Raw genomic sequence first — 13,348 nt, 5'->3', positions numbered from 1 at the left:
ACAGTAAAGCTCTAAGCAGGCCATCAGGTCAAGGCCAGTATACACGCCACTCAAACTTTTAGTTTTACTGCATAGTGAAGACAGTCACACCAGCAAAGAGATTTCTCATGGAATCCTGTAACAAACCCCTGTTTTAGGAAATCTTTATTAGGTAATATCTGCCTTACTTTGTGGATGAGAACACTAGGGCTTCATGTAACTTGTCACAGGGGAAGTTATGTGGCCCCAGCTAGGATTCAAACCTGTGATCTTCCTACTACTGCAGTATCCTGCGCCTTGCTGCACCACCTGACTTCCCCTGTGTGAGCTGCCAAGCAGCTTTGATTAAAAAGTGCACAACGCGCACTTAGGTGAAAGTCTGAAAGTGAAGCAGACTAGAGACACCATAAAGCGTACATCATACACCTGTCACCACCCAAGGGCCGCTTCAGGCCTTGGATGGACAATCGGAAGTCTGTCTGATTTGCTCTGGAAAGGCAGTGCTGGCGTTGTCCACTGTTGCTGTGCAAGGCTGTGAAGTGCAGGTTTGTTGTCTGTGCAACTTCTCTGTGGTGAACCCCTTACCCAGAGCCTTGTGGATATCTGCACATTTAATGAAGATGCTAATGATGGGTGAATGACGGCACTAAAGGCTGGAACTAGAAGGCAGACTAGGGATCATCCAGGCTAGTGGTTCCCAAAACACTGCACCAATCACTCGGGAAGCTTTTAAAAAGTGCAGATTTCCCACTTTGCATACAGACTGCATATCAGGCACCATTATTGTATCACATTAAAACCCATAGACATCATAGCATTGTAGTTCTGTGTGAGAATGTCCTTGTTCTTGGCAGATACATGTATTTAGGGTCAGATATGATGCTGTCTGCAGATCTTTTCAAAATGGTTTAGCAATGTGTGTGTGTGCATGTTCACACACACACACAGAGAAAGTAAATGTGGCAAATACCAAGGACCAGTCAATCTAGGTGAGGTCTATATGGGTTTTCATTGTACTCTTCTTTCAAAGTTTCCATAGCTTTGAACTTAAAAAAAAATCCAAAGGGAAAGAAGGATTAAAATACAGATTCTCAGATCCAATTTCCAGATTCTGATTCAGTGACTCTGTATTTTTCAACTTCCCTTTATTCTGTTGCACAAAGTTGGGTACCATTGATTTCATTCAACTCTAGACTTTCCCCCCTACCCATTTCACAGAAGAAAACACTGAGGACCCAAAAGGTGACTCATTTGAGATCACCCAGTGGATTAGCAGTAACATCAGGCTTGGAATGCGGATTTCTATTTCATTCTGAAACACGTACCGCTCTGCCCTAGGCTGTGTGTGTGTGTGTGTGTGTGTGTGTGTGTGTGTGTGTGTGTGTCGCTGGGAGAAGTGGGAAGGGGCGGCGAGAGGGGTCGGGGTGAGTGGGGGGGGGTGTCTTTGACTTGGAAGTCAAGTGTAACTGGCCTTCTAGAACTCTGTCGCTTTTAACACAGCCCAGTGGTGATTCTTGGGTTTTTCTCAGGTCTACTTAAGAGAACTCGAAACACGTCCACTTAGGTGGCCGCCAAAAAGTGTCCTGAAAGTAAATCGACCAGCCCTGTTCCAGGGCCGTTGGCGTCCTGTCGCCATGGAAACGGACGGTTCCATTCTTCCCCAAGGGGTGGTCTTGATTTTCTCTCCTTTTTGAATCCGCAGCGCGGCGCCCAGAAGACGCTCTCAGGAACCAGAGGGGCTTATGTAGGTCTTAGTGCTCCTTGCAACGAGGGGGCGGCGCGAGGTGGGCGCGCCTCGCTCCGGAGGGAGCCCGGCGTCCGGTGTCCACCCCGGCGTCCGGGTGGTGCGTCCCGGGACGGGCGGAGGGCCCCTCCGAGTTCCGCACCGGCCCCCGACCTGGGAAGCGCGCTGGATCCAGCCGGCTGGTCGACTCCCCGCGACCCCCAGGATGCCAGAGTCCAGGACCTCCTGCCACGACCTCACGCGATGGAAGAAGAAGCCGCCGGTGCGCCTCACGGTCAGCCAGATCTGCCCGCCCCCGCGGCGGCCCCTGACCGTGGCCGACATCCAACCGGGCATGGAGAACGAGAGACTGGGGGTCGTGCGGGATTCCATGTTTCAGAACCCGCTCATCGTCAAGGTGAGCCGTCCCCACGCCCATCACCCTCTTGCGCTCGTCCCCTCACTGGGCACCCACGCGGCCGAGGGTTTCCACCCGTCCTGCCCCGGCCCCACCGCCCCACTCCGAGCCCGGCTCTGGGAGCTCCAGCTCTGGTCCAGACAGACCTGGACCCCCGGGCGGTCATGGGCAGGCCGCATGGCCTCGCTGAGCCTCAGTTTCCTCATCCTCAAAGTGGGATGATAATGGCACTCATTAAAGGTAGTGACTGGGAAGATTGCATAAGGTAATCCCTGCGAGACCCCTGACACGCGGTAAGCCCTCCACGTTGGCGACTATTTGCATATGTATTCACGCAGGGTGAACCCACAGAGTGACAGACAGGTAGCAGCACCCAGACTGCGTCCTTACCACCTGCCAGCCCTCGCAGGGTGCAGGCCGCCTCTCCCGATTCCCCTGCACGCCTGGGCTGCTGTTATGTAGCAAGTGTTCTGTACGTCTCTTGGAAGCATCACTTCACACGCTAATTTCCACCCAATCATACTCTTAACCAGAATTACGACCCTAAGAGACAAAAAGCGCGAATCTCTGCCCCAGGGGTCCCACAGGCACAAACGAGCGAGGGAGCCGCGGTTTCCAACTAGGTCGCCTCCTCTTTGATCGCACGCTCCCTTACATTAGTCACGTTTCGGGACTGGTGATCACCCAACGCTGGCGTGGCATCAACGCGCCTTTCCGGGGCCCCTGGAAAGGTCAAGTTGAAGTTTGGCGCTTGGGAAGCTGGTCATGGAGCAATTTTACCTTGCGCCACTGGAGGGCAGTGTGCCTTTAAAAATGCGCGCAGTTCCCCAGATTCCGGGGGTGGAAGGCGCAGGTGATAAACGTGGATTCAGTAACAATTATTTATCTGAACGCCAGGAGCTGTTTAGAGCCCAGAGGTTTTGGTTGTTGTTAGTTTTTTGTTTGTTTGTTTCATACAGGGAACCTGGGCTTTCTTAACATCGTGGTAGAATTAGCTGAGTTAACTGGCTCCTATGAAAACACGGATTCTCTCCTCTTGCCCAAACTGTTTCCTGGGCCAGCAGCTGGGAGAAGCTGGCTTATCACACTAGGCACCCTTCCATCTAACACCTCCCCTTCCTAGGCCTCCCAAAGTGGAGCAAAGTCCTTCACTTATTTCTAGGTGAGAAGAGCCACTCTCAGAGGACAGATGGGGTTCACCACTCTGGGATCAAGGGGAGAATCAATTTCCCCACCTCTGATCATTGCTTTTACTCAAGCAGTTACTGGGGGACCAACTCCTTCCTACTTATATACAAAATGGACAACGTAATGGAGTTATTCTCCATGGTGAATTAAGTGTGATGCCCACCCCAAGCCATAATATATCCATAGAGACACGTACATACATATAGGTATATGTATAGATATATACACATTGTATATACACATACACTTTACATATATATATGCACACATACACACACGTGTATGTACAATATACATGTGTTTAACATGTATAACATACACATCTATAAGTAAACATTTCCCCTCCCTTCTTTCCTTTTGCTCATGCTGCATATCAAGAAGGACAGTATTTGGCCTCTGGATGGCACTAGCTGAACAGCTTCCAGATGAATTCAGTCCTAATTCCTGAACTTAAACTTTGGGTTGGAAAATGTGCAGGAGACACTGACCCACCACCGAGGGTTCTGTCTTCAGAGCATGAGACACAGAACAGGGCTGCCCCGTCAGCGGTGACTTGGCTCAAGCAGCAGGGGGCGCCCTGGTGATCGTGCCCAGCTTGTCTCCTGTCAGGAAAGCAGGTCTTTCCTTCTTACTTTTCTCCCTCCAGTTCTTGATGGGCCGTAAGGTAGTTTCAGTAGCAGTTAAGATTATGTCCACATTTCAATACTGACCACCGCTAACAGATTTTTCTACTAAAATCTGGCCTAAGTAAAAGCTGCAGAAACATTGAGAGCAAGGAGTAACCTTGACTGTTACCTTCTCCAGACCCCTCCTTACACTGGGGACGCTGAGGCTGTCTGTGGTGGGTTCTTTGTGCAAGGTTCTGGCAGAGCCGGGGGTAGAAGCTACGTTCACTGGCTCCCAGCCCAGCTTTACTTTTACCACTCCAAAAAGCTTCCTCTATTTTAAAGGAAATTTAAATTATGAAAAAAACTTTGAGGTTTTCAGCTCTCAAGAAAAGAAGATTGAAAGTATCCAAGATGGTGGAGCCTTTAAAAAACATCTTTTAAAAAATAATATATTGCTGAAATTTCTGTTGAGGCATGGCTTGTGGATTTCTTGACTGTGGCATGTCAGTTTCACAATCCCAGATTTTCAAACCCTTGTTTCTGTGCGAGTTCTCATTGTGTGCAGCAGAGGTGGGAGTGCCCTCTGCCTGGGGTGTCTGCAGGAGAATGATTGGAACTGAAGTATATTTTGGTTTTGTCTCAGTCTGAATCTGAAGGTTGCATCTGTATTGGGGGAACATAGCACCTTAGAAAGAGTCATTTACTCCCCCATATTGGGGGGTTGTTGCTCAGATTGTTTTCTCCAGTGAATAGGATCGGGATTTTTTTTTTTTTTCATTTAAAATGCAGACACACTGCCTGAACAAACACAACACTGCTGTTTCACACCCATGGAATTTACCGGGACGTACACACATCAGTTATTCAAGAACATGTCTGCAAGATGCCACCGTAACCAAGTGAAAAGTGAAAACCTCAGACATCCAAGCAGATATTTTATCAGCAAGAGCTCAACAACTCTTTGCCTCATTTAAAACCAAGCCAACTGGCTATTGAGTGGGGCTGATTGAATCAGCTCCACGTTTTAATGTGGCCACAAGAAGATGTAGGTGTTTTCCATTAGAAAGGGCATCTATTCTATTGTATAAAGTGACATGTGGTTAGCCAGTTTTCCTTCAAATGTGACTCTCTGGGAAGAATAAAATTAAATAGAGAAAGAGCCAAGCTTCTCCCTGCTTGATTCTCATTTCCCCAGAACTCTGTGACTCAACAGAGGATCCTGCTACAATAGCCTTCAAGGCTCCTTTACAGAACCTGTCAGGGTGCACCCTTCCTGCCATCGGAACTCGGCTGATATCCTGTCAATACAATTATGGGGAGAGACTGTTTGGTTTGCTCCACTGACAGCCTTGAATCTTCTGTCACCCTGGAGAGGCAGGCTAGGTACAGGGGTGGAATTTATTGAATTGAGCATCCTTAGAGGGTGCAAATGATCACGGCACCCGATGTTTTTCATAATTTCTTGCCGACTTTGTTCTTCTGTGGGGCTTTATGTCACAAACAAGAAGCGTGTGCATTTGTAGATAGAGCTATAGAATCACATCATTCTGGGGTTGGAAGGAGGCTTACAGCCATCTAGTCCAATTCCTTTTTTGAGGCTATTAAGACCCAGAGAGGGGAAGAGACTTGCCCAAGGCACTACCCTGACCTGGTCACAGAAGTGGGATGGGATTTATGTCACCTGACTTCCAGACTCATGCTCTTTGGCTGCGATACACAATTAGTTAATGAATGACAACCCAGATTGGTTATATCTGTACATCAGGCAGTCCAAAAAATGTTCATTGCTGAATCCGGTTCCATTATTGTTTCACTCAACATTCCTTCCAGAGTGAACTCTGCTAATTTCTTGGGATTTGTTGACAGCCAAGAAATATTTATTGAATGTTTACTGAATACTCTGCACCAACCTAAGCTCTCTTGGGGGCATAGAAACAAGTTCAGAACTTAGCTCTTTCCCATAAGGAGTTAATTACTTAGCTGGGGAGACAGAATATCTATATATATCATTATATATATGTATTTCATATGTATGACATATATATTGCTTAGCATAGCCCCTGCATCAAAGAAAGCTCTCAGGAAGCATTAGCTCTTACTGTTGTGCACACACACACACACACACAGATAATAAGACAAGCAATGTCATGGGTCACACACACACACACACACCCCGTAAGTTTCAAGTTTCTGCACTACCCGGAGAGGTTCAGATTTGGGGGGAGGAAACCCTGAGCACGACTCAGGAGGCTTTGTAAAGGAACAGTCCTGAAACTGGACCTTGAAGGGTGAAAAGGTAGATTCTGATCAGGGGTGGAGATTGGGAGAAACTCAGCCCTCCGGGGCCAGATGACTCGACGCTCCTTAGATCCTAAGGGTTCATAGATTTTCACCCCAACCCGAGTTCTATTTCCTAAGACTCAGCACCGCTGCTGGGATCCTTATCATCGTCTTCACGGGGAAGCATTTATTTAGAGCCAGGGTGTCCAAATTGGATGCTCTACAAAATTAGGCAACCACACTCAACCACACTAAGAGCCTAACGTCTCTAATAAATATTGAGGCTGGTGAACATCGGCACGTAGGTAGAGACAAATGCAAAGAAGGTGGGCAGACAAACACACAGTCGGGCAAACAACCCAGCGTAGGTCAGTTTTTTTTTTTTGAAGTACGCGGGCCTCTCACTGTCGTGGCCTGTCCCGTTGCGGAGCACAGGCTCCGGACACGCAGGCTCAGCGGCCATGGCTCACAGGCCCAGCCGCTCGGCGGCATGTGGGATCTTCCCGGACCGGGGCATGAACCCGTGTCCCCTGCATCGGCAGGCGGACTCTCAACCACTACGCCACCAGGGAAGCCCCGTAGGTCAGTATTTTTATCATGTTTGAGTGAAATGGGAAAATGTTATATTCCGCTATGTATTGCAGAGAATATGCCTTTGATTGCTCAGATCCTTTTACGTTCAATTTACAATGTAACTGGAGAAAGTAAAACACAAGGAAGGGGGGCTGAAACTGAGCTGCCCATCTTAAGGACCCAGTCTCTGCAGGCTGGTGGGCAGCTTTCATTTTTCTAGGGAAAGCTATGGGGTTGTCAATCCCTGCAACTCTTTCTCTCTTGGTCCTTTTTTCTTCTTTTTAAATCAAAGCTTCCAGCTTCCTGGCGCCCAGGCACATCCTTCAGTGAGCAAGGGTGAGCAAGCAGGGGCTGCAGCAGTGCCCAGCCCTGTGGTCGGTTCAGAAGGGAGACCTGCTCCCTCCCAGGCTTTTTACCACTGGCCCGGGTGGGTGGGTGGGACAGATCTGCTGGAGGAGGGGCCGCCTTCCTCTTTGTTTCTCTAAAAAAAAGAGGGGCTTTGGCTTTGAAACGTTAATGAAGACCTCAGAATGCGGGTTCCTGGGGGATGAGCTCAGACCCCTTCTGAACACTCCTCTCAGATCAGTGGCAGGAAGACCGTTCCTCCAGGAAGAATTCTGAGTCCTGAATGAACAAGTCAGAAGTGGCTTCCAGCACCTTCCAGAATCTTCCAGGCTCAAGTGCTGCTCATAGTAGAATTTAGGCCACTTTTCCTGTATTTGAAAGACAAAGTTTTCTTGATTTACTACTGGTCCTGCGGACAAAATTTCAAACCGCTATTTCTTTCTTTCTTTTTTAAAAAATGTATTTATTTATTTATTTTTGGCTGCGTTGGGACTTTGTTGCCGCGCGCGGGCTTTCTCTAGTTGCGGCGAGCCAAGGCTACTCTTCGTTGCGGTGCGCAGACTTCTCATTGCGGTGGCTTCTCTTTTTGCAGAGCACGGGCTCTAGGTGCATGGGCTTCAGTAGTTGTGGTGCACGGGCTTAGCTGCTTCGAGGCATGTGGGATCTTCCCGGACCAGGGCTCAAATCTGTGTCCCCTGAGTTGGCAGGCAGATTCTTAACCACTGCACCACCAGGGAAGCTCCAAACCCCTATTTCTAATTTCAGTGGTTTTCAAGTCATTCACCTGTCTCTAGAAGCATCAGAGTTCTTGTAAAGTGTCTGATTCAAACTGCTTGTTAAGAAAATGCATCTTTAACTGTTTAAAAAGTATAATGGGAAGAAAACACAATTAAAAGTGTTTTATATGAAATGCTAACAGTGGAGACCACCAGCTTGTTAGCAATGATTTGAATTGATTCATTTTAGGGCGTTGGTTCTGTGTTTGTGCTGGTCCTGCAGTGAATGTGTCACAGACCGGGAGGATTGGAACCAAGCTCAGACCCTGCTGGACTTCTAGGCTGGGTAAATCCGTTTCTGGAGGCCAGTGTGCAGAGTGATTGCTGTGGCCCTGGGAGCCGGGCTCTGTTAAACCTCAGACACATCTGTGGGGCCATCGCTCCAGGACCCTCTGGCTGGCTGGGCAAAAAGAAGCAAAGGCACAATCACATCATACTACATTTTGGTTGGTTTTAGCATATACTGTAAGCGTTGGGTGCTTCGTATTTGTTAAAAAAACAAAAACAATTCAACTTTAAATGAAATCGCCCCTTGACTCTCCTTTCAAGCTCCTGAATCCGTGTAAACGAGGACTGTGAAAACAATTCCAGGCTGCAGCTGGTGTTTTCATACCATCACAAAAGATACAGCAATAAGTTGGATAGCACAGGGAACTCTACTTAATGCACTGTGGTGACCTAAATGGGAAGGAAATCCAAAAAAGAGGGGATATATGTATATGTATAGCTGATTTATTTTGCTGTATAGTAGAAACTAACACAACATTGTAAAGCAACTATACTCCAATAAAAATTAATTTTAAAAAATAAGTTGGTAGCCCAGGCAGATATAAAACTGCAGCCACCACACTGGAGACAAAGGCAGTGTCGATGTCAGGCCATGGAGCCAGGAAGATCCCAGGACACGTTCTGTCTCAGCCGCTTTCTTGCTGTGCCACACGTGAGCTTATTTACCTTTGAGCCTCAGTTTCCTCTCTGTGAAATGGGCTGTTACAGTTGGCACCAGCCATGGGGGAGTTGTGAGGGTTCAATGAGATGACACAGGTGTGCCAGGCCCAGAAGGGCACTTAACACGTGGCACTTTTGTTATTTTCCTTTATCCTGCTTCTAACACTTACGTGCCTCAAGACAACCTTATTCTCATCAATCGACTTTAGGTAAATGTCCTAAATCTGAACTTATAAATGTATCATGAGACAAATCCACTCAAGGGCTTACTCTTTTTCCCCTTTGTGCTCTTGTTGAAAATCACTGTTGCCCACCCCATCTCATGCTTCCTGAAACTGTGTGCCCTGAAGCAGATGGGTTCGCCCTGGCTAAGGGTGAAAACAATTCGGTTTCTGGCTCTCTTGAGGGTTCTTGGGCAAGTGGCTTAATGTCCAAGCCTGTTTCCTCCTTTGTGAAGTATGGGTGCTAATAACTACCTTGTTTACTTCTCAAGGATGTAATGAAGACTGATTTAAATGAGACACTATATTATGGAAGAGATTATGACATTCTGGAAGTAGACCAGTGGTCCTCAACTGGGGCGGGGGAGCAATTTTGCTCCCCAGGGAACATCTGGCCATGTCAGGAGATGCTTTTGGTTATCACAACCGGGAAGGGGGCTGCTACCAGCATCTAGTGGGTAGAAGCCAGGGATGCTGCCCAACAATGCACAGGATGCCTGCACCTGCCCAAAAAGGGAATCATCTCCCCAAATGCCAATAGTGCTGAGGCTGAGAAACCCTGGACCAGAAAAACATCAACATGTGGAGAATTCATTATTAGTTCATCCACGGTCCAGGGTCTCTTGAAAATGTAATACAAAGATTATAGAAATGAGATGGTTTAGTTTAATTGCTTCTCTATCCATTGTTTGCTTCCGTCCCCTGACTCCATTCATTTTATGGCCATTTTATATTTTTTCATTAAAAAAATGTATTTATTTATTGGCGTGCCACGCGTCTTGCGGGATCTTAGTTCTTCGACCAGGGATTGAACCCAGGCCCCCTGCAGTGGAAGCATGGAGTCCTAACCACTGGACCTTTTATGGCCATTTTAAGTTCCCCCTCTTTTTTTTTTGCGGTACACAGGCCTCTCACTGTTGTGGCCTCTCCCATTGCGGAGCACAGGCTCCGGACGCACAGGCTCAGCGGCCATGGCTCACGGGACCAGCCGCTCCGCGGCATGTGGGATCTTCCCGGACTGGGGCACGAACCCATGTCCTCTGCATCGGCAGGTGGACTCTCAACCACTGCGCCACCGGGGAAGCCCCCTTAAGTTCCCCCTTTTTTTTTTTTTTTCCTTTTTTTTTATTAGTTTCTGCTTTATAACAAAGTGAATCAGTCATACATATACATCTGTTCCCACATCCCCTCCCTCATGCATCTCCCTCCCTCCCACCCTCCCCATCCCTCCCCTCCAGGCAGTCACAAAGCACCGAGCTGATCTCCCTGTGCTCTGCGGCTGCTTCCCACTATCTATCTACCTTACGTTTGGTAGTGTATATATGTCCATGCCTCTCTTTCGCTTTGTCACAGCTTACCCTTCCCCCTCCCCATATCCTCAAGTCCATTCTCAAGTAGGTCTGTGTCTTTATTCCCGTTTTACCCCTAGGTTCTTCATGACATTTTTTTTTTCTTATATTCCATATATATGTGTTAGCATACGGTATTTGTCTTTCTCTTTCTGACTTACTTCACTCTGTATGACAGACTCTAGGTCTATCCACCTCATTACAAATAGCTCAGTTTCGTTTCTTTTTATGGCTGAGTAATATTCCATTGTATATATGTGCCACATCTTCTTTATCCATTCATCCGATGATGGACACTTAGGTTGTTTCCAGCTCCGGGCTATTGTGAATAGAGCTGCAATGAACATTTTGGTACATGTCTCTTTTTGAATTATGGTTTTCTCAGGGTATATGCCTAGTAGTGGGATTGCTGGATCATATGGTACTTCTATTTTTAGTTTTTTAAGGAACCTCGTTCCCCCTTTTGAATCCGTTTCCTTTTCCTTAGTTCCAGGCTCCATACATTTGCTGGTTTCTGTCAGGGCTTATCTGTCTCCAGCCTCACCCACGCTGGAGTTTAAAAAAATAGAAAGCATTTCTAGCAATCCACCGAGTGAGGCTCTATAATTCATCAGATAAACTGATTAGTGTAGGGGCTGGTTTGTTGAGTAATCACTGACCACCGCACAAGCTTTGTTTCCCTGGCGCATTACCTTCTGAGGGCTTGCTTTGGTTGTGTTTTTCTCAGCATGAACTCATTTAGGATTTAAAACGGAATTGATGTGGTCCAGCAAAACTTAAGCTCACGGTGGACCAGAGTCCCAGCCTAGCCCTTACACTCTCGTTGTGCAACGAAGTAGAGCATTTCAGAGAAGCAAGTCAATGTGCTTTATAAAGAAAACAGCTGTATTTTTCCACCCAATACTTTAAAGGCACATCAGGGTTCGGTCAAGAAACTGACTGATGTGGGTCAATGAGCAGAAAGGTCAACATGAAGGGCACACAGGGGGAGAATAGCTCACCAAGAGCATCGGAGAAAACACATAATGAGCCAGAAAGAGGGGTTTTTTGATCTTTTATATGAACCAAACAATACATATTGGGGGGGGACCAATGAACACAGAAGCGAACAAGATAAATTTCTTTGTGTGGATCAAAATCTTTTGTGTTTGTCCAGAGGAATGAAAGTGGAGAATCAGAAGTGCTTTGATTTCAAGGTACAACATTAGTGAAAGGCCACATCACTGCCAGGTGGCTGGCCATTTGGGACCAATGGCACAGCATCCAAGCTGCCTCGCCACATCAGAGAAAAAGCCCCAGCTAGCCGAAGCTCAGAGGCCGCGGCCTCCTGCAAAGATGGGGGCGCCCGCAAAAGACATGGAGAGAGGTGATCTTATGGCCATAGCATCGCGGTTGAGGGAACTGGAAAATTTGCTGGCAACTTTTTGGGTCCATTTTGCTGGACACTAGTCAGTCTGGCCATATTGCCCCACTAAAATGCCATTTTAATGTTCCTGTTATGAATTCCATTCATATTTTCCCACTGTCTCCCAGAGATATTTAAGAACAGAGACACTGACTTAAAATTCTTGTTTGATATTCATTTGAAACTATTAATGAACCCCTCTGTCAATGAGCAAATATTTATCACACACCTATAACACACAAGGTGCTGGTGGAAACACAAGAGGTTTAAGAATTTGTTTCCAAGGAGTTTATGGAAGAACCAGACTTTGCACGTTAAAACCACTAATAAAAGTTATCAAAGGCAGAAGGAGAGGTGCTGAGAGGCATTTTTGAGAGTGAAGGTGGGAGCAGTGTTGGAGCACCCAGGGCAGCTTGTGCACCTGGACTGGGGCTGCAGGGTGGGTTGGATTCCAGTGGCTGGAAAGGAGAGGAGGGGCTTCAGGGGAGGGGCTGGCCTGAGCAAAGGTCTGAAATGGACAAGAACAGACAACTCTAGGATTCTGTGAGGAAAGCAGCTGCAGACGCATTCACTCACTGCTTGAATTAACAGAATTAACTGCTTGTGTATGAGACACAGAGCTTGGCACCAAGGATAGGGGGGTAGACCAGTCTGGGCACAGGCTTTGCCCTCAAAGAGCTTACAATCTCGTCGACAAAAACAGGCATTGAAACAAACAGCAAAGTGGTACAGATGTGGTGACGGCCGTCTGGATGGGATTCGTGCTCAGTGCTGGAGGGCAGCTGTGCCTGGATGGGGGGGAGGCAAGGGAAGGACTCCTAGACTGATGGCTAGAGCTGAATCTTGACACCAAGCTGAGTCAGGTGAGGTGGGGGCAGAGGTGGAGGCAGGTATTGTGTGGCCTGTAGCTTATGCAATTCGGGGATCTCTTTTTAAGAAACAGAGTACAGGGAATTCTCTGGTGGAGCAGTGGTTAGGGCTCTCACTTCTACTTCTGGGGCCCTGGTTCAATCTCTGGTCAGGGAACTAAGATCCTGCAAGCCGCATGGTGCGGCCAAAAACAAACAAACAAACAAACAAATAAATAAAAAAGAAACAGGGGCTTCCCTGGTGGCACAGTGGTTGGGAGTCCGCCTGCCGATGCAGGGGACATGGGTTCGTGCCCTGGTCCGGGAAGATCCCATATGCCGTGGAGTGGCTGGGCCCGTGAGCCATGGCCGCTGAGCCTGCGCGTCCGGAGCCTGTGCTCCACAACGGGAGAGGCCACAGCAGTGAGAGGCCCACGTACTGCAAAAAAAAAACCAGAGTACAAAATTTAAAATGATGTTGGAAATGAAGTCCAAGGCCTTGGAAGGGGCCTGGTACAGAGAGGGGCCCTGAAGCCTAAGCTTCATTAGCTTCAGGGTAAATTAACTTTTGACTGGGGGAGAAAAAGCTTTCTAGGAAAAAGGATATTCAGGGGGAGGTGGGAGGGGGAAAATGCACTGGATCGCCAGATTTAAGAGGCCTCGGTTCCCCTCTAGGCTGCGTGTCAT

General features: G+C 47.7%; 1 protein-coding gene across 1 annotated transcript in view; it reads left to right on the top strand.

The window, feature by feature from the left end:
* Window positions 1-1,928: 1,928 nt before the first annotated feature.
* CFAP77 (cilia and flagella associated protein 77) overlaps window positions 1,929-13,348 on the top strand; it is a 131,914-nt gene continuing 120,494 nt past the window's right edge. The window contains exon 1 of the mRNA XM_060102576.1: window positions 1,929-2,120. Within this exon, the coding sequence (XP_059958559.1) occupies window positions 1,929-2,120 (192 nt within the window). The remainder of the gene's footprint in view (window positions 2,121-13,348) is intronic.

Source organism: Mesoplodon densirostris, chromosome 6 (assembly GCF_025265405.1).
Source record: "Mesoplodon densirostris isolate mMesDen1 chromosome 6, mMesDen1 primary haplotype, whole genome shotgun sequence".
In the NCBI taxonomy this organism is placed as follows: Eukaryota; Metazoa; Chordata; class Mammalia; order Artiodactyla; family Ziphiidae; genus Mesoplodon; species Mesoplodon densirostris.
The sequence above is the reverse complement of the archived record's forward strand: the minus strand, read 5'-3'. Positions and strand labels throughout refer to the sequence as shown.